This window comes from Schistocerca gregaria, chromosome X (genome assembly GCF_023897955.1).
Source record: "Schistocerca gregaria isolate iqSchGreg1 chromosome X, iqSchGreg1.2, whole genome shotgun sequence".
Classification (NCBI taxonomy): domain Eukaryota; kingdom Metazoa; phylum Arthropoda; class Insecta; order Orthoptera; family Acrididae; genus Schistocerca; species Schistocerca gregaria.
In genome coordinates this window covers 725,598,449-725,619,990 of record NC_064931.1, presented here as the reverse complement: position 1 = coordinate 725,619,990, position 21,542 = coordinate 725,598,449, and the positions used below count along the sequence as shown (strand labels likewise).

Below are 21,542 nucleotides of genomic sequence, written 5' to 3'. Positions count from 1 at the left end.
ACTTTTTATTTCTGACAAATTGAAATTTTCTGTTTTGTTTCCCATCAGCTATTTTAATGTTTAAGTGTGGTGTGCTTTGCTTATCTTTATAAGAACATTTTGTTTTGTAAGTCCAGCTTCAAATTGGTCTGTCATGTAATTCATGAAGTAAAGACACAAGTGCTCCCTCAGCACAAGCCATAATATAATCAGTTAATCACATGCACTCACAAATTATATTACCAAAACAAGTTTTGTTACACCAGGACTGAATAGCATATGAAATAATACAATTTCACAGATGAGGCAAGCCTCAATGTCACGCTCATACAACACTTGTCACTGTCTGCTGCCCTGTCAGCTGCTGTGTGGAAACTAGAACCCTGCAGTGAACTATTAAAGTGGATCGCATGCATAGCACAGTGACCACTCAGATCATGGGTGGAGTGAAGAAACTGTAGTAACAAGCAACATTACACTGTTTTCAATGCATTGGTATATTCTAACTCTTATTGTAAGTCGTCTTCAAATTTTTGGGTAGGCTAAGCCTCAATAGCCTCTGAAGAGCTTGCCACTAACAGTAGAACCATTACTATGATGTAACTGCTGAATTTCTGGGAGACTGTCAGTATGTAATTTATCAAAGTTAGAATGTTACAAAATTTATTAAATAAGTACAGATGTTTTTATTTAAGAATGGTGTGCTATATGGTTCTCACTTTATTAAGAAACTGTTGACAATTATACTCTTACAAATTACTAGACACTTCTAGAATGAAATCTTCACTCTGCAACAAAGTGCGAGCTGATATGAAACTACTTGGTAGATTTAAACTATGTGCCAGACTGAGACTTGAACTCAGGAACTTTATTTTTAATGGGCAAGTGCTCTACAAATTGAGCTATCCAAGCACAGCTCAGGACCCATCCTCACAGCTTTACTTCCACCAGTAACTCACCTCCTACCTTCCAAACTTCAAGGAAACCCATCTGCAAAATTTGCAGGACTAGCATTACTGGAAAAAAGGATATTGCAGAGACATGGCTCAGCAACCACGAGAGGTATGTTTCCAAAATGAAATTTTTGCTATTCAGTGGAGTATGTTCTGATATGGAACTTTCTGGCAGGCTAAAACTGGTGCTGGACCGAGACTCGAACTCAGGAGCTTTGCCGAAATGTAGGTTTGCCTTTCCTTAAGCTATCTTCTATGAGCAGTCATACGGTCAGTATTGCCTTGTGTGTTCCTACATTTTTCCAGAATCCAGACTGGCCTCATTGGCTTCTATCAGTTTTTATGTTCTTCTGTATAAAATTCGTGTTAGTATTTTGCAACCATGACCTAAAACTGATAGTTAAGTAATTTTCACATCTGTCAGTACTTGCTTTCTTTGGAAATGGAATTGCCAGAATTCAAGAATATAATAATTCCAATTCCAGTTCTGGTGTCCAGAGTTGATAGTAAATATAAAAGGAAAAATGTATATGGATCATCGAAAAGGGTTATAAATGGTGGTGTGAAGTTGATGTTGCCTCATAGTCATGACAAATCCAACATGTTTTGTTACATGCTAAGAGCAGAGAGAGAGAGATTCATAGTCACAGTATAATGCCACACTGAAAGAAATACCCAGCCACATGCCCAAAAAGGTCATCATATTTCAGTGCAAAATGTGTGTTATAGTACGGGTAACAAACTCAGTAACTTGCATTTTTATTTTAAACCTATAATAAGATCTGCAAACTGCTTTGCTGAAAACAAGATATTACTTATGCTATGTAATATTTCATCAGTAGAATACAGATAGTAGGTAAAACTTTCAAAACATTTGTATTTTTTTCTTCACAGAATTTGAGAAAAAGGTTATTAAAGCTACAGCTGAGGTTCAGAGCAGTCTAGACTGCCCTGTCAGCTTTCATCCTGGCCGTCATCCAAAAGCACCATTTGAAATAATGCGACTGTTTGCAGAAGCTGGTGGTAAAGCTGAAAAAACAATAATGTCACACTTGGACAGTAAGTAAAATTTAAAATGAAATCCACTTTATTTTGTTTCAGCATTTACAGTGTGAGAGAAATGAGCACATATCTGTGATAAAATAATGCTTGTGGTTCAGAGAAAAAACATTAAACATGTGTTTCAGTTATTCGTACAATATGTCAGTAAGGAATTCAATAATATTATTTATGCTAAAACTTATATGTACCAAAATTTACATTTCTGATAAGGGCAATTTTTATTTCAACCCATAAGGAAGACTATTCACATTATTTTCAAAGGCTTCTGTGTCACCACAAAAGCAGTAATTACTACAAGTTTTGTGGCACATATGTGAGTGGGTGATGTGTAGGAGCTAAAAGGATCTTCCTGCACTCTTTTGTGAAAAAGGTGCTCCTGATATTTTGTAAACTAATGTCTGTGAGATATTCAAAGTTTTCTCCAAGTTTCTTCCAATTTGGATTTTTCAACACCTTTGTACATTTGCACATGACCCAAACGAATGTGTTATGACCATTCCTTATCTTTATATAAATGGACCATGAAGTCATATTATGCTACCAATGAAGTATAGACTGTCACTTGCTTTAGCCATAAGCTAACCTATGTGATCATTCCATTATATACTGAAAAGCCAAAGAAACTGGTACATGTGCCTAATATCGTGTAGGGCCCCTGTGGGCACACAGAAGTGCTGCAGCATGATGTGGCATGGACTTGACTAGTGTCTAAAATAGTGCTGGAGGGAACTGACACCATGAATCATGCAGGGCTGTCAATAAATTTGTAATGGTATGAGGGGATGGAGGTCTCTTCTTAACAGCATGTTGCAAGACATCCCAGATATGCTCAATAATGTCCATGTCCTGGGTGTTTGGTGGCCAGCAGAAGTGTTTAAACTCATAGGAGTGTTCCTGGAGCCGCACTGTAGCAATTCTGAAGATGTGGGGTGTCACATTGTCCTGCTGGAATTGCCCTAGTCCGTCGGAACGCACAATGGGCGTGAATGGATTGATGTGATCAGACAGGGTGCTTATGTATATGTCAACTATCAGAGCTGTATCTAAATGTATAAGGGATCCCATATCAGTCCAATGACACATGCCCACATAATTACAGAGCCTCCACCAGCTTGAACAGTTCCCTGCTAACATGCAGGGTTCATGGATTCCTGAAGTTTTCTCCATACCCATACACGTCCCTCTATTTGATAAAACTTGAAACAAGACTTGTCTGACCAGGCAACATGTTGCCAGTCATCAATAGTCCAATGTCATGTTTACGGGCCCAGTGACGGCAAACAAGTGCCCTTTGGCTCCAAAGGTCCATATCAATGATGTTTCATTGAATGGTTTGCATGCTGACACTTGTTAATGACCCAGCATTGAAATCTGCAGCAATTTGTGGAAGGGATATACACTTCTGTCACATTAAATTATTCTCTTCTGTCTTTATTGGTCCCATTCTTGTAGGATTTTTTTTCCAGCTTGTAACCTCCCCCTTACTAATCGACCTATCCTGTTTGCCATATAAAATATGACCATGGATTGCGTGTATGCCTAATGGAATTTTTCTAATATGATAGGACTATCTTTCCCAAAGAAGTAATACTGATAAGTAGTTGGAAAGTGTACAACCGATCTTTCTGATAGAAAAGTCTACTAAAAATAAAAAAGTAATTAAACCGAAATTATTATCACAAATTATGATCACATCATCTCAATGGACATAATAAATGGTTACCTCTCAGATCATTTAGGCCAAACACTAGTGTTAAAATGTAAGACCAAATTCAAACCAAGAAAAATGTACAAATACAGGTGAATATTATCTGCAAACAACATTCCTACACTAAGACATAATTTAAGTCAGCAGTCATGGGAATCAGTTATGACTACCATTGGGTTTAACAATAAATGGAACATGTTCACAAAAATTATGACTGAGCACTTAAATAGAGCCATGCCATTAGATTTTAAAGCAAAAGATCTGGAAGAAAAATGGAAAACATGTATAGCTTAAATTGATTGACTAACTCAGAGCTACATAAAAAACTCTACAAGCAGTACAAATATAAGTATGGCAAATAAGTCAGGAGATTAAAAACAGAAGGAATGAACCAAGAGATATGAGGTTCAGAGAATGTTTCAAAGACTTACTGGTCAATTGTAAATAAAATCAGAACCATTGAAACACAAACTAAGATTAATAATGTACAATTAACTATGAATAATGAAGCCATCCCTGATCCTGTTCTAGTCAGCAATATTTTTAATAATTACTTCATAGATACTGTCAAAACTGATGTGTCTATGAAACAGGATATACAGCACTCATTTGAGCCCTGTAACAAACAGAACTGCTGTACACTATCCACAGTAAGCACATATGACATTCTGCAGCCTATTGATGACCTCAGAAACAAAAAATCTATAGGATTAGATGAAATTTTTCCATATCTATTGAAGAAATGCAAACATGAACTAATGAAGCCACTAGCTCATCTAATAAACTGTGGTCTTGAAGATGGTTTTTTCCCCGACAAGTTGAAACTGTCTGTAGTGAAACCAATACACAAAGAGTGGGAAATAAAGCATGTACAGAACTGCAGACCCATTGCCCTAATCTCAACTTTTAGCAAAATAATAGAGAAAATAATATTCAAAGAAAGCTTAGAACATTACAACAACGCTGACAAATTAAATGATTTCCAGCATTGTTTCAGAAGAGATCGAAGTACCATGTCAGCAGCAGTGCAATTTGTCCATCATGTACTTGAAAAAATAAATGAAAAATCCCAAGCAGCAGGAGTATTTCTGGACCTCTCAAGTCCTTTTAATAGAGTACATCATGATGTGCTCTTATCAAAAATTGCGAAGAGTGGTGTCACTGGAAAACTCATTCAATTGCTAGAAACATACATAAGGGGTAGTCAGCAGTGCACAGAGATTATGTACTTTAATGGAGAAATACTGGAGAGGAGGAGGTCAAGTATAAGAAATATAAATTTTGGTGTTCCTCAGGGCTCTATTTTCGATCCAGTTCTATTCATATACTATGTAAATTATTTCCCAAGTTCTCTTGACAATAAGCAATTGATTACTATTTATGCAGATGATACATCTGGTATCTGCTATGCAGACAATGAGCCCAGCCAAGTTGAACAGATACATAACTTTATGGTAAAGGCAAGAGTCCACTTTGAAAGAGAGAATCTAAAAGTAACTACTCCAATTTTCCCATTATGAGTTTTTCACTCTGCAGCAGAGTGTGTGCTGATATAAAACTTACTGGCAGATTCAAACTGTGTGCCCGACTGAGACTCAAACTCAGGACCTTTGCCTTTCACGGTCGAGCAGGAGAGCTTCTGTGAAGTTTCGAAAGTAGGAGACGAGGTACTGGCAGAAGTAAAGCTGTGAGGACAGTGTGTGATTTGTGCTTGGGTAGCTCAAACAGTAGAGCATTTGTTCACGATAGGTCAAGGTCCCTAGTTCGAGTCTCAGTCTGGCACACAGTTTAAATCTACAAGGAAATTTCACCCCAATATATATATATATATTTTTTCCATAGGAATTCTTACCTTCTTCCTTTCTATTCATTTATACTGAATTTTTCCAATCTATTGTGTTGTGTAAGTATTGTATTAAAAGTCTCTAGCCTTGCTCATAGATGAAAACACTATAATGCCAATGGGTTTTCATAATATTATAAAACTTCCAATGGTGCCTACCTGCTTTTTCCATTAAGGCCTTAGAGTTTGTGATTGTAGTGTTGTAGAACAGATGTAAATTGATTTCCATAAATTTTAATAATCATGTACACTACACAAATTTTCAAGTAAGGTGGCTTTTTCCACATCTATTATCACCACAAATATTACAATGACCAGCTCCAGTTTCACATCAGATGGTACATGGAAGTAGGTACCATCACTTTACCATAAGTGAAAGTGGGATTAGCAAAATATCATACTACGAAGTCACAGTCATTTTAACACAATATTAATAGAACAAAATGGCTTGGCTGTATTGAAGCAGTACACATACTCAAAAGTAGTTCATACAAAATAATACACTTTATTAAAGGCAGTGTGTGAATCACGTATATATCTTGAATGAACAGTACTGGGGGTCAATTTTTATACAATGTTACGAAATTGGATTCTCATGAATGTCTTACATAGGTGTTACTTGATTGCCTGCCTGTCGTGGACTGACTATTTTGTGGTGAGGTTAGCTTCAGTTCAATTCAATTTATTGCTTGTAACACGAAATTTTACATACATATGTGTTTTCAATTAAGTATAAAATTTTTACAATTACAATTTTTTAAATTTACATTATTTTTATTATATTTTAATTCATGATAAATTCAAGTTATAAGGGCATTTGCGGATAAACCACAGCTTGACTTGCTGTTTAAAAGATCCCCTGTCAATATCTTAACTTCATTTGCTAACAAGTTAATAAAAACAGCTCCTTTGACTTGTTCTGTTGAAGTTAATCTTCTGTTAACCACATGAAAACCTTTTTTGTGCCTTTTTTCATAGTTGTGAATATCCATGTTTCTTTTTGTGATCTTAGTGTTTTCATTCACTAGCGTTATAGTTTATAGTATATACATGGCATAAACTGTGAGAATATTGTGTCTAATGAATAGGGGTTTTGCAAGAAGTCCCTAGTTTTACTTTTGCTATGATCCTCAAGGCTTGCTTCTGCAGTATGAAAACTCTTTTAATATTAGTTTGGCATGTTCCACCCCACAGTACTATTTCATAAGACAATAAAGGACACACTAATCCATAATATACAGTCCTTAGGGTTTCAGAATTAAGATATGGTGATAATCTTTTTAATATATATAGACTGGGTGTTATTTTTTACAGATATAATCAGCTTGCTGCTTCCATGAAAGTTGATCATCCATGCATGAACCCAAGAATTTACAATCTGTACAACTTTTAGTAGAATTTAATCAAACACAGTATTTTGTCTGTTTGGACCACTTGGTTTAAAATGAATAATATTAGTTTTTTCTATGTTTACTTTTAGGTTCTCTCTTTCAAAGTGAGCTCTTGCCTTTACCATAAAGTTATGTATCTGTTAAACTAGGCTGGGCTCATTGTCTGCATAGCAGATACCAGATGTATCATCTACATAAATAGTGATAAATTGCTTATTGTCAAGAGAACTTGGGAAATCATTTACAGATTCAGATTCAGATTCTTTATTGGTCATTCAGCATTATTACATGCAATAGACTTCGTCAGTTCACTTAACCTAATATTTTTATTAAATATATTTAACACATTTAACTTAAGTTGATATTGGGTATTTCTAAAAATTCTTCTATTGAATAGAATGGGTTCATTAATAAGAAGCTGTGTAGCTTTTCCTTAAATAATTTGATTGGCATGCTTGTGGCATATTTGTACAATTTGTTATATATTTTAATTGACATGTACTTATGGCTATTGCTTATTTTTGCTAATCTATTCTTTGGCAAGATCAGAGAAGTACAGTTTCTTGTATTGTAGTCATGTCTTTGATTCATTACACTTAAATTAGGTAGTTCCGCAAGTATGAAGTTAACACTATCAAGAATAATGAACAATGGTTTACAATGTGTCCTATTATCTACCTTTGCTATTACTCTGATTGCTTTCTTCTGGATCACCAAAATTTCATTTATTTTTTTGCTATTTCCCCAGAGCGTTAGCCCATACCTTAAAAGAGACTGAAAAAAAGCAAAGTACGCTGTCCTTACATATTCCGATGTCACACAGAACATCAGCCTCTTCAACAGGTATATAACTCTTGAAAGCCTAACTGCTATGTGTTCTGCATGAGAGTCCCATGTTAGTTTGTTGTCCAGGATTATACCTAAAAATTTTGCACTTTGTTTTTCTATTTTTGTAGTCTTTGATAGACTGAACCACATGTTCTGGGTCTTTGTCTCATTTAATAGTAGCCCATTTGCATTAAACCATGATGTTGCATTTTCTTTTGCCAAATTCATACTGCTTACAAGTTTATCAAAATCATGGTTTACAGACAGCAGAGTTGTATCATCTGCATACATATATGTCTTTACATTAATATTTGCCGGTAGGTCATTTATATGTATGAGGAATAGAAGTGGTCCTAATTTAGATCCCTGTGGCACTCCATGTTGAACCTCAAGTGTGTTTGACACATTACTTCCTGAGCTTACCACTTGCTTCCTATTATTAAGGTATGATTTGATGAGTTTTAAACTTTTGCCACATATTCCATAATATTCGAGTTTAGAGAGTAAAACAGAGTGGTCAACACAGTCAAAGGCCTTGCTCAGGTCACATACGGTTACCTGTATGTGAGCCTGGTCCTCAAATGCTGCTAAAATGTCACTCACTAAGAGTTCTATGGCATGTATGGTTGACCTTTCTTTCCTGTAACCAAACTGTGATGTACTCAGCATATCGTTTAGTTCTAGGTACTCATAGATCTGCTGATACATTATGCCTTCAAAGACTTTGGCTAGTGTTGGAATTAGTGAAATTGGCCTGTAGTTAGCAGGCTCAGCTTTGCTTCCCTTCTTAAATATTGGAGTCACCTTGGATAGTTTGAGAGAATCAGGAAAGACACCTTCTCTAAGACACAAGTTTATAGAATATGTTAATGGTGCTGCAATGTAAGGTATTACTTCTTTCAGTAAATTGTTTGACATATCATAAATATCTGTACTACGTGAATTTTTCATTTCTTTGACAATTTTGATAACTTCGTCTTGACATACCTCTTTAAGGTGTTTCAATGAAGGTCCGGCCTGATTATGATTTCGGTTTGCAGTCTTAAGATAATCTATATGTGTCACATTGGGTTTACTGATCAAGTTTTTTATTTCATCTGCACAGCCTACAAAATATTTGTTGAATGTATCTACTGGTATTGGGACTGTCTCATCAAAGTTTCTTATTTGACCTTTAACAGTCTTAATTATTGTCCAGGCAGTTTTGCACTGGTTTCTACTACTTTTTATGAGATTAGTGTTGTATCTTTGTTTAGCCAATTGTAGCTCTTTCTCATACAATTTTTTTGCGTTGATTTCAAGATCCTTAATTTCTTTAGAATTAATTACTTTGCCTAGGCGCTTTAACAGCATTAGCTTATTTTTTAGGTTCTCCAACTCTTTCGTGTACCACATTTTACCCTTTCTTGTTTTGTGATATTTCTTTGGTACAAGATGAGCTTTTAAAACCCCTATTAAGTAATTGTGGAATGTTTCATACACTAACTGCGCATTAGAACCACATGTTTGAAATAATTTGTCCCAGTTAGTTATGTTTAGTTGGTGTGTTAGTTTTCCGAGATTGTTTTTTGTTAGTATAAAGGTATTGCATTTTGATATTTTTTGTGTGGCCTTGTTCCCATTCCTTTTCATAATATGTCTTAATTCTACTGTTAGGATAGAGTGGTCAGAGAAAGCAAATTCCTTTACATTGGTGGAGTAAATATCACGAGTACAGTTGAAAAAAGCATTGTCCAGGCACGCTTTTAGTCTTGTCGGTTCAGAATTTACATGATGGAAGTTGTGCTGCCTTAGCATGTTTAGTAACTTATTTACACTTGGTTTGTTACATGTTACATCAAAGCCTGAATTAAAGTCTCCCCCAATTATAGTTACATATTGTTTCCACTTTGTTATGTGGCAGAGTATACTGTCTAACTTATCTAAGAAAGTTTTTTCATCTGAGTCAGGGGTATGGTATATACATACTAAGATAAGTTTCATTACATCACATATGATTCCAGCAATTTCAAAGTGTTTCTCTTCACATGCCCAACTAAGATCTAGTGGTCTAAACTCTATTACCTTTGAAACGAAGATAACAGTACCTCCTTTGCGGTACTGAGATCTGCAGAAACTGTTTCCATGTTTATAGCCTTCTGGTACATAGTATTCAATTTGTCCTGGTTTAAGCCAATGTTCAGATAAACATAGGAAGGAGTACTTATTATGTGGAATTGCCTCCTCCAGTATTTCAACTTTACTTTCAAGACCCTGAATGTTTAAGAATATGATACTACTGTTACTTATCTGTGAGTTTACAGGCAGTTTTTTCACATTTTTGTCTTCTTTTTGGCTTGAAACCATAAAAAATTATCACTAAGTGGCACAAATGTATTTTTCCTTTGGTTCCTCCTTAAGCTGCACTGTACTGCTACTGTTGCTTCCTTTTCCACCGCTGTACTTGGTGAAGTGGTTACTGCTGCTGGTGAATAGGACTGGACCTAAAATAGAGCCCTGAGGAACACAAAAATTTATATTTCTTATACTTGACCTCCTCCCCTGCAGTATTTCTCCATTAAATATGTTTGTAGCAATTGCATGAGTTTTCCAGACACCACTCTTCACAATTTTTGATAAGAACACATCATGATGTACTCTATTAAAAGCCCTTGAAAGATCCAGGGATAATCCTGCTGCTTGGGATTTTTCATTTATTTTTCAAGTACATGATGTAGAAATTGTACTGCTGCTGACTTGATACTTTGACCTCTTCTGAAACTGAATGGAATCAGATCTAAATAATAATTTGACTCATGCATACATGACAGATAAATGTTATAGAAAATTGGAATCAAATATCAATTAAACAAAAAGATAATTGAAGGAGTGTAATAAGGGCAGAAGAGAGATTCCACATTACTGTGTTTTAGGGTTTGATAACCTTTGATATAAATTTGGAATTCTTTCTATGAGGTGATTTAATTTACACTGCAGTTAAAAGCAGCTAAGTAATAGATGAAAGTGAATGTTCATTGTTAAAGAGTGTCTGAGTCTTGATAAACTTAACTGAAGTTGAAGAAATTGTATAGAAACACCTCTCTTTCACTGTCCATTATTAAAAACCTGGTTGCTGTATTAACCTTGAATATGATCCACATGATAAAAGTTTGAAACTGTCATTCATATCACGTAAAACATGCAGGAAATTGTAGAGATACTCTAAATATCAGTGGAATGTTTAGATTACATTTTTCATGTTAATTTGTATGTGGAGTTACTTTGTCTGTCAGTCTTCATAACCAAGTGATCAATACAACAGACCCTCATGCATGAGACCTGGGTTCGGTTTCCAGTACTGTGAGGGATTTTTCCTTGATGGTAGGTTTGGGCTGGGGTATGCTTAACCTTGTGATGCCAATTGAGGAACTACCTGATGGAGAGATAGCAGCTCCGAGGTCTAAACATTCACAGTGGTAGGGAGTGCCGTTCCTATGTCCCCCCATACTTTGCCCGATGATGAATGGCTGAGGATGACATGGTAGTTGGTTGACTATCATGTGGTTTACAGAGCCTGATTGTGAAGTTTCCTTTTCTTTTTTTTCTTTTGTTTAAATGCTTTGTCCAAGATGAGTGTTGCTCACAGTGGTCCAAACAAACATTTAAGTGAAAATGTCTGAACAGGATTCAAATCATTTTAACCAGAACAAATATTTTTTGTGTGTGTTTTGTTACTATCAACAAAACAGTTGCCAAAAGAGTGGACAGGAGGTGGATGCTTAGTACAAATTGGACAAGACTGATTCTATCGTGAGAAAGGACTATAGGGAGCTTTGCTAGAAATGTCCATATGTTTTGATTAGCAGGGTAGTTGTGCTGGGGCTTTTCAGCATCACCAGCCAGTGCAATGATGGATCTTTCTGTATCCTAGGGAATGAGGTTCTTCACTAAACCATCTGAATTATGAGGTTGCTGCCAATGCCTTAGCACCCTAGGATAGACTATCTTTAAGGTATCTGCTGCCCCATTTTCATATTAAGTTTACTCAGATAGGCAGAGCTATTCTTGAGTGCCTTTTTTTGGGCTACTTTTATGGATACAACCAATAATTCAGAAATCACTTTTTTTGCTGACTGTACAGAAGTTATGTCTATTAACATATTTTTTACTGTAATAAGGATAAGAGAGGAACCTTTTTTTTATCTTCTTCATCATGAGTATGGGGACTGTAAGGCCTGTGACTATGTATTCAACTAAAAGATGATGATCTTTCCACACCTGTCAAATTTTTTGAAATTCTCTATATAAAATTAGTTACTGACACAGAAAAGAATATAATTAATTTTCTCTAGACTAGAGTTACTAACATAGCATTTGAAATGTGTGGAAAGGTTGCTTAATTTGAATCCTCATTTTGGGCACATGCACTTATGGCAAGGCAAAGAATATTATAAAGAATGACAAGTTAGGAGAATAACCAAACAATATAGAGTTACAAGCCTTGCACTGTAGATAGAGTATGATCACACATTAAGAACTCATTAACATAAGAATATTTCAGTTATGGCAACAAGGGCAAAAATTAAGACATGTACAGTGTTCAAAAATGACAAAGTGTTAAAAGAAATTGAGAAAGGAAGAAGTTGATTGGATTCTAATGTTTAAGGCATATAACTTAATTACCAACTTAACAAATAGCATGAAATATTAGAACCACATATATACTGATTGTAAACTAGTAAGACTAGAACTAGAAGATTCTCTGCACAATTAGCAGAAAAATTAATGTTTGGTATTCGTTCAAAGAAGTTCTGGGAAATCTGAAGGGACAGGCTGACAGGATGTGTGGTAAGACTTCATGGATAACCCCATGTGAATGAGAGGAGCAATGAAATGCAGAAATTGTAGAGGGAAACAGAAACTGAAATTTATACATCAAATAACTGAGGATTTAGAGTGTAATCACTACTCTTAGAAGACTTATGAAAAAAAACATAGCATTTACAAAACAAGCAACTTGTGGAAAACTCAGCATGGTCACATGTGGGCAAATTATGACATGCTTATCTCTACTGCACTACACACATATTCTTCTGGCAACCATGCAGTGTGTAGTAAAGAGTTAACTTCTTGCAGGAGGGAAACAAAATGCAAGAACTAAATATCGTTGTTGTTGTTATTGCTTTCTTTAGTTCCAAGACTCATTTGATAGATCTCTCCACAGTAGTCTATCCTGTGCAAGCTGCTTCATCTCAGCATAACTATTGAAATTACCTAGTTACTGTAGTCAAGGCTTTGGCTCCCTGCTCAAGTTTTACCCCTCCTCCCCCCCCCCCCCCCCCCCTCCGTCACCACCACCATCATCACACTGATGATTCCCTGAGGCCTCAGGATGTGTCCTATTACCCAATCTCTTCTTTTAGACATGTTGTGTGTGTTTCTTCACCTCAGTTTAATATAGTACCTCCTCATTAGTTATTCAAAATATCCATCTCACCTTGAGCATCTGTCTGTAGCACCATACTTCAAAAGATACTATTCTCTTCTTGTCTCTACTGTTTATCATCCACATTGCACTTCTATATAGGCTTACATTCCAGACAAATACTTTTAGAAAAGATGTCCTCACACTTAAATTTATATTGTATGTTAACATATTTCTCTTTTTCAGAAATGATTTTCTTGCTATTACCAGCCTCCATTTTTTATACTCTCTACTTCAGACACTATTACACTACAGGGCGTTAAAATTGCTACATCATGAAGACGACGTGCTACAGATGCGAAATTTAACCGACAGGAAGAAGATGCTGTGATATGCAAATGATTAGCTTTTCAGAGCATTCACACAAGGTTGGCGCCAATGGCGACACCTACAACGTGCTGACATGAGGAAAGTTTCCAATCGATTTCTCATACAGAAATAGCAGTTGACTGGTGTTGTCTGGTGAAACGTTGTCGTGATGCCTCGTGTAAGGAGGAGAAATGCGTACCACCACGTTTCCGATTTTGATAAAGGTCAGATTGTAGCCTGTTGCGATTTTGTTTTATCGTATCGCAACATTGCTGCTCACGTTGGTCGAGATCCAATGACTGTTAGCAGAATATGGAATTGGTCAGTTCAGGTGGGTAATATGGAATGCTGAGCTGGATCCCAATTTCCTGGTATCACTAGCTGTCAAGATGACAGGCATCTTATCCACATGGCTGTAACGGATCGTGCAGCCATGTCTCAATCCCTGAGTAAACAGATGGGGATGTTTGCAAGACAACAACCATCTGCACGAACAGTTCGATGACGTTTGCAAAAGCATGGCCTATCAGCTTGGAGACCATGGCTGCGGTTACCCTTGACACTGCATCACAGACAGGAGCACCTGTGATGGTGTACTCAATGAAGAAACCTGGGTGCACGAATGGCAAAACGTCATTTTTTCAGATGAATCCAGGTTCTGTTTACAGCATCATGATGGTCGTATCCATGTTTGGCAATGTCGTGGTGAATGCACACTGGAAGCGTGTATTCATCATTGCCATACTGGCGTATCACCCGGCATGATGGTATGGGGTGCCATTGGTTACATGTCTTGGTCACCTCTTGTTCGCATGGATGGCACTTTGAACAGTGGACGTTACATTTCAGATGTGTTAGGACCCGTGGCTCTACCCTTCATTCGATCCCTGCGAAGCCCTACATTTCAGCAGGATAATGCACAACCACATGTTGCAGGTCCTGTATGGGCCTTTCTGGATACAGGAAATATTTGACGGCTGCCCTAGCCAGCACATTCTCCAGATCTCTCATCAATTGAAAATGTCTGGTCAATGGTGACCGAGCAACTGGCTCATCACATAACTCCAGTCACTACTCTTGATGAACTGTGGTATCGTGTTGAAGCTGCATGGGTAGCTGTACCTGTACATGCCATCCAAGCTCTGTTTGACTCAATGCCCAGGCGTATCAAGGGCGTTATTACGGCCAGAGGTGGCTGTTCTAGGTACTGATTTCTCAGGATCTATGCACCCAAATTGCGTGAAAATGTAATCACATGTCAGTTCTAGTATAATATATTTGTCCAATGAATACCCGTTTATCATCTGTGTTTCTTCTTGTTGTAGCAGTTTTAATGACCAGTAGTGTAGTTAGTACTCTTGTTTTTCATTTCCAAATCTAATTCCCTCCACATCACCTTATTTAATTAATCTACACCATATTGCCCTTGTTTTAATTTTGTTTCCTAACCCCTTTCCCACTATCCCTTCTGATGTGTGAAGTTCTTTGCTGTGTCTGACAGAATTACAGTGTCATCAGGAAATCACAAAGCTTTTCTCTCTTCGTGTCATATTTTAATTGCCTTTCCAAATTTTTCCTTTGTTTCCTTCACAGTTTACTCAATGTACAGATTAAATAACATCAGGGATAGGCTAGAATCCTGTCTCACTCCTTTCTCAACTAGAGCTTCCCTTTCATGTCCTTAGACTCTTGGGTCTGCAATCTGGTTTCAGTACAAACTGTAGATAATATTTCACTACTTGTATATTAGCCTTGCTGCCTTCAAAATTTCAGTGTCTTGTAATCATCATTGTAGAAAGGTTTATTTAAATTTACAGATGTTATAAATGTAGATTTACTCTTTCCTCAGTGAATCTTCTAAGATAAGTCATAGGGTCAGTATTATGTCACATATTGCAACATTTCACTGATCTTCCATGTGGTCAGCTCCTACCAGTTTTTACATGCTCTTGTAAGTGATTTGTGTTAGTATTTTGCAACCAAGATTTATTAAATTGGCAATTTGGTAATATTCACACTGGCAGCACCTGTGTTATTTGCAGTTGGGATTGTTATATTATTCTTAAAGTCTGAGGGTATTTTTCCTGTCTCACATAGTTTGCATACCAGGTGGAACAGTTTTATCATGGCTGGTTCACCCATGGATCTTGATAATTCCTCTGCAATGTCATCTGCTCAATGTACCTTGTTTTGAGTTATGTCTTTCAGAGCTCTTTCAAATTTTTCTTGCAATATCGTATCTTTCATGTCATCTTTATCTATTTCCTCTTCAACAATATTATAGAAAGAATAGATTTCTACTCACCAAATACAGAAGAGGTTTAGTTGCAGACAGGCATAACAAGGAGACATCCACATGGATACTCTGCAAATCACATTTAAATGCTTGGCAGAGGGTTCATTGAACCACCTTCACAGTTCTTTATTATTCCAATGTCATATAGTGCGCGGAAAGAACGAACACCTATATCTTTCTGTACGAGCTCTGATTTCCCTTATTTTACTGTGGTGATCATTTTCCCTATGTAGGTCAGTGTCAACAAAATCTTTTCGCATTCAGAGGAGAAAGTTGGTGATTGGAATTTTGTGAGAAGATTTCATCACAACAAAAAAGCCTTTCTTTTAATGTTGTCCAGCCCAAATCCTGTATCATTTCAGTGACACTCTCTCCCATATTTTCTGATAATACAAAATGTGCTGCCCTTCTTTGAACTTTTTCAAAGTGTTCCATCAGTCCTACCTGGTAAGGATCCCACACTGCACAGCAGTATTCTAAAAGAGGACGGACAAGCATAGTTTAGGCAGTCTCCTTGGTAGATCAAACTGTCTAACACTCTGAAATAATCCATTACTGTACTGTTCTAATATGCTGTTTTAGACAATATCCAACACACGAGTTGCTCTATTGTAAATAAAAAAACCTGAACCATGCACCAAGAATTTAGCTCAACTGTACACACAGATCTGTCCTCTAGTGGGTCCAACACTCCTTTTACCTTTCTTGAATATTGGTGTGACCTGTGCAACTTTCCAGTCTTTGGGTATGGATCTTTTGTCGAGAAAATGGTTGCATATGATCGTCAAGTATGGAGCTAATGCATCAGCAAACTCTGAAAGGAACCTAATTGGTATACAGTCTGGACCAGAAGACTTGCTTTTATCAAGTGATATAAGTTGCTTCACTACTTTGAGGATATTTACTTCTATGTTATTCATGTTGGCAGCTGTTCTTGATTCAAATTCTGTAACATTTACTTCGTCTTCTTTTGTGAAGGCATTTTGGAAGGCTGTGTCTAGTAACTCTTCTTTGACAGCACTACCTTCAATAGTATCTCCATCACTATCATGTAGATAAGGCATTGATTGTTTCTTGCTGCTAACATACTTCACATACGACCAGAATCTCTTTGGATTTTCTGCCAGGCTTTGAGACAAAGTTTCATTGTTGAAACTGTTATAAGCATATCACATTGAATTCTGCAGTAAATTTTGAGCTTCTGTAAAAGATCACCAATCTTGGGGATTTTGTGTCTGTTTAAATTTGGCATGTTTGTTTCATTGTTTCTGCAACAGTGTTCTGACCTGTTTTGTGTACCAAGAAGGACCAGCTCCATAGTTTTTTAATTTATTTGGTATCAATCTCTCAATTGCTGCTGATACTATTTCTCTGAATTCAAGCTACATCTGGACTATGCTTATATCATTAATTTGGAAGGAGTGGAGATTGTCTCTCAGGAAGGCATCGAGTGAATTTTTATCTGCTTTTTTAACTAGGTAAATTTTTCATTTATTTTTGGAAGATTTGGGGGTTACAATATTCAATTTAGCTACGACAACCCTGTGTTCACTAATCCCTGCATCCATTTTGATGCTTGTTATTAACTCAGGATTATTTGTTACTAAGAGGTCAAGTGTGTTTTCACAACTGTTTACTATTCACGTGGGCTCATGAACTAACTGCTCGAAATACTTTTCAGAGAGTGCATTTAGCGCCATTTCAGATGATGTTTTATGCATACCTCCAGAATTAAACATATATTTTCACCAACATATCTAGGGTAAATTAAAGTCACCGCCAACTATAATTGTATGACTCGGTTACATGTTTGAAATCAAACTCAAGTTTTCTTTGAACCTTTCAGCAACTGTTTCATCTGAATTGGGAGGTCTGTAAAAGGTTCCAATTATTGTTTTATTCCAGTTGCCAACAATTACGTCTGCCCATACCGACTCATGGGAACTATCCACTTCAATTTTGCGACAAGATAAACTACTTCTAACAGCAACAAACACGCCACTGCCAACCGTGTTTATCCTATCATTTTGGAACACTGTTAGGTTCTTCACAAAAATTTTGGTTGAGCTAATCTCTGGCTTTAGCCAGCTTTCAGTGCCTGTAAAAATTTGAGCATCAGTGTTTTCTATTAGCACTTGGAGCTCTGTCACGTTCCCAACACAGCTATGACAATCTACAACTGTTATACCAATGGTTCCTGTATCTATGTTCTTCCTGTGTTCTGCCTGCAGCCTTAGTGGCTGAAGTCCTTCTTGTGTTTTCTCGAGACCCTCTAACCTAAAAAACTTCCCAGTCCTTGCCACACAGCCCCTGCTACCCATGTAGCCACCTCCTGCATATAGTGGATGCTTTATTTATTCAGTAGAAACTGTAACCCAACCACCCTTTGGTGCAAGTCGAGGAATCTGCAGCCTACAGGGTCGCAGAACCATCTGAGCCTCTGATTCAGACCCTCCACTCAGCTCTGTACCAGAGGTCCACAATCAGTCCTGTCAACTATGCTGCAAATGGTCAGCTCTGCTTTCATCTTTCAAGCAAGACTGGCAGCATTTACCTCTTCTTTTAGCTGCTTGAAGCCAGAGAGAATCTCTTCTGATCCAAAGTGACACACATTGTTGGTATCGACATGAGCAACCACCTGTAGTTGGCTGCACCCTGTGCTCTTCATGGCATCTGGGAGAACCTGTTCCACATCTGGAATGACTCCACCCAGCATGCATACGGCGTGCATATTGGTTTTTTTCCCTTCTTGGCAGCCATGTCCCTAAGGGGCTCCATAACATGCCTAATGTTGGAGCTCCCAACTATCAATAATCCCAACCTCTGTGATTGTCCGGATCTTGCAGACTGAAAGGTTTCCTCTGAAATAGGATAGGTAACAGCATCTGGCCCTGTGACAGCCTCAGCCACAGACAGCGCCTGGAACCTGTTTGTCAGACAAACCGGGGTGGCCTTATGTGCATCTGCCTGGGAAGTCTTTTGCCACCTGCTACACCCTGGGGTGACCTCTCCCTAGGCCACAGGTGAGGGGCCAACCTCAGTGTGAGCAGTAACTGGGCTAGCCACTGGTGAGGATTGATCGGAGGACTCGGCTGTGCTGGACGTCCGTTTGATCCCCGTGACCAGCCCACAACAGTGGTGCTCATCCACTGCAGCCTCAAGCTGAATAACTGAAGTCATCACAGCCTGAAGCTGAGAGCGAAGTGTCATCAACTTGACTCACAGACACACGCACAACAATTGCATTCCCTGTCCTTACTAAAGACCCTGGAAAACTAAACTATGCAGATAAACGGACTATCGGCATGTGCTGCGCAACTCTACTGTAAACCCCAACAAAAATGCAGAAATTGTGTCTAATAAATTAAATTAACACACAGAGATTCAAAAACCTAACTACTGAAGCACTCAGATGAAACTAAATAATTTGCCCCTGATTAGGTTCTTGTAATATGTCACAAAATTGGTTTACTTTCCAACGCAAACAAAAATGTGAGAACTGTGGCTTTTAGATATTAAATAAGCACACAGAAACACAAGAAACTAAACTATTGAAGCACACAGGTGATGTTATAAAATTTGCTCCTTGTTAGGAACTCATAAAAGCCACAAAATCGGTTACTTCCCTGTAGCTGCTTGTGTCGCAGCCGGCTACTGCTGCCTGACTGCTGTACATTTGAACTTTTGGCCACAAGGCCCCCTTCTAAACTAGAAAAAGGCATACACATTCCCATCATGTGTACATTTTCTACTTTTTTTGTGTGGTTCTTGTATATAATCCTTCTACTTTCCAGTCTACCCTTTTTTGTTTAGTTATAGCTTGCAATCTGAGCTCTTCGTATTCATGCAAATACCTCTCTTTTCTCCAAAGGTTTCTTAAATTTTCCTAGGGATGGCATCTATCTATCCCATAGTCATGCATGCTTCTCCAGCTTTATATATCTTCTCTTGCCATTTCTGGTTTCTCACTGTGGACTTTCAGTCAGTTTCATTTTTTGGACTTGTTCATCTGTTTTGCTTGCTGCATTTTCTGCAGTTTTATATTTTCTACTTTCAGCAGTTAAATTCGATATGACATATGTTATTCAAGGTTTCCTCCTTGGTCTTACGTCTCTGACCATTTAATATTCTGCTACCTTCATTATTTCATATCTCAAAGCTACCCATTCATTTACTATTGTATTCATTTACCCTATTTCTGTCAATTGTTGCCTAATTTCCCTTTTAAACTCTCAACAAGCTGTGGTTCTTCAATTTTTCTACCTTTTGGTATGTCCAATTCACTTATTATCTCTACATCTACAGCTATGTTACTACTCTGCAGTTCACATTTAAATGCCTGACAGAGGATTCATTGAACTACTTTCACACTATTTAGAACTTTTTCCAATTCATGATGGTGTGGTACAGAAACCAGTGGTAAAAATATGAAGGCAAAAATAATATGGCTTGTAAAACTAGATTTTTTATTTTATTAATCCTCCAATGATGTTTTTTCACCATATACAAGGCATCTTCAGACTCGCTGGCAAAATATGGTGTTAAGCACATAGGATGATGCACATACAAATGCCTCAGCAGAAAACTGCCATGGTCTGATGCAGAAGATGTTAAATACAATGGAAAATGCTCTTAAAACACATGAAAACCTCAGCAGGTAGTTGCCCTTGTCTAATTTTTTTAAAGGACTCATGTGATATCCTTGTCAGAAATGTGGTGCCAGCCACATCCACTAAAATGGGATCAAGCCTGTATAGATGCATCATACAGTAAATACATAGGAGGCACAGTTGCCCATGATCCCAGTTGAGCACATAGTACTGGGCATGAAAACATACTACAAGTACATGACTAGTATATGCAGCCCACCTCAGGTGGCACATGTAGGCAATGGATTACAATAGCTATGAGGTTTCCAGATATAATCACAAGGAGAAATCTGATTAACAGTAAAGCTATACAAAAGATCCTGCTTAAAACTGCAGGTAAAATGTTTATGAAAATGGATCATAATAAACAAGAGCAGATAAATTTTAGAAAATCAAAAGTATAAAAATATATAGTGCTGCAGTACAAAGTAATAAAACCTGCATGAAGGAACCAAGGCAACTAATTTCCCAGTGCATCAGGCAGTACGTGGCTAAAAATCATTTTGTACATTTCCCCCTCCTTCAGTCAAAATCAGGCTACCAAAGTGCTAAATATATTTTTATTTGATTAATCCTCCAATGATGTTTTTTCACCATATACAAAGCATCTTCAGTTTGGCTGGCAAAATATGGTGTTCAGCACATAGGATGATGCACATACAAATGCCTCAGCAGAAAACTGCCATGGTCATTTCAAGAACACAGTCACAACCAGTCTCATCTACTTGATGACACAAATTGTTTTTACCTTATGCTAGTGATATAACTGTTCTGAATTTTCTGATTTATATCAGACTGGAGTTTATTGAAGATCATTGCACCAGAATACAGAGCACTGCTCTGAACTTTAGATAAGTAATCAAAGTGTCGAAGACAATTATTTTTCTTTCTAGTTTGGTGTTTGTTACAATCACAATTCATCTGAAACTAACTTTTGTTATTGGCAATAAATATCATTAAGAAGTCAATGTATTGGGGCTTGATTGTAAGAAGTCCCAAATCTATGAATAGGCTTTTGCAGTCTCAGCCGTTATCTACCTTATAGAATGACCTAGAGTGT

General features: G+C 37.2%; 1 protein-coding gene across 1 annotated transcript in view; it reads left to right on the top strand.

Moving 5' to 3' along the window:
- The window catches only part of LOC126297504 (phosphotriesterase-related protein), a 210,946-nt gene that overhangs the window by 158,621 nt on the left and 30,783 nt on the right, over positions 1-21,542 (top strand). The window contains exon 5 of the mRNA XM_049988389.1: positions 1,827-1,991. Within this exon, the coding sequence (XP_049844346.1) occupies positions 1,827-1,991 (165 nt within the window). The remainder of the gene's footprint in view (positions 1-1,826; positions 1,992-21,542) is intronic.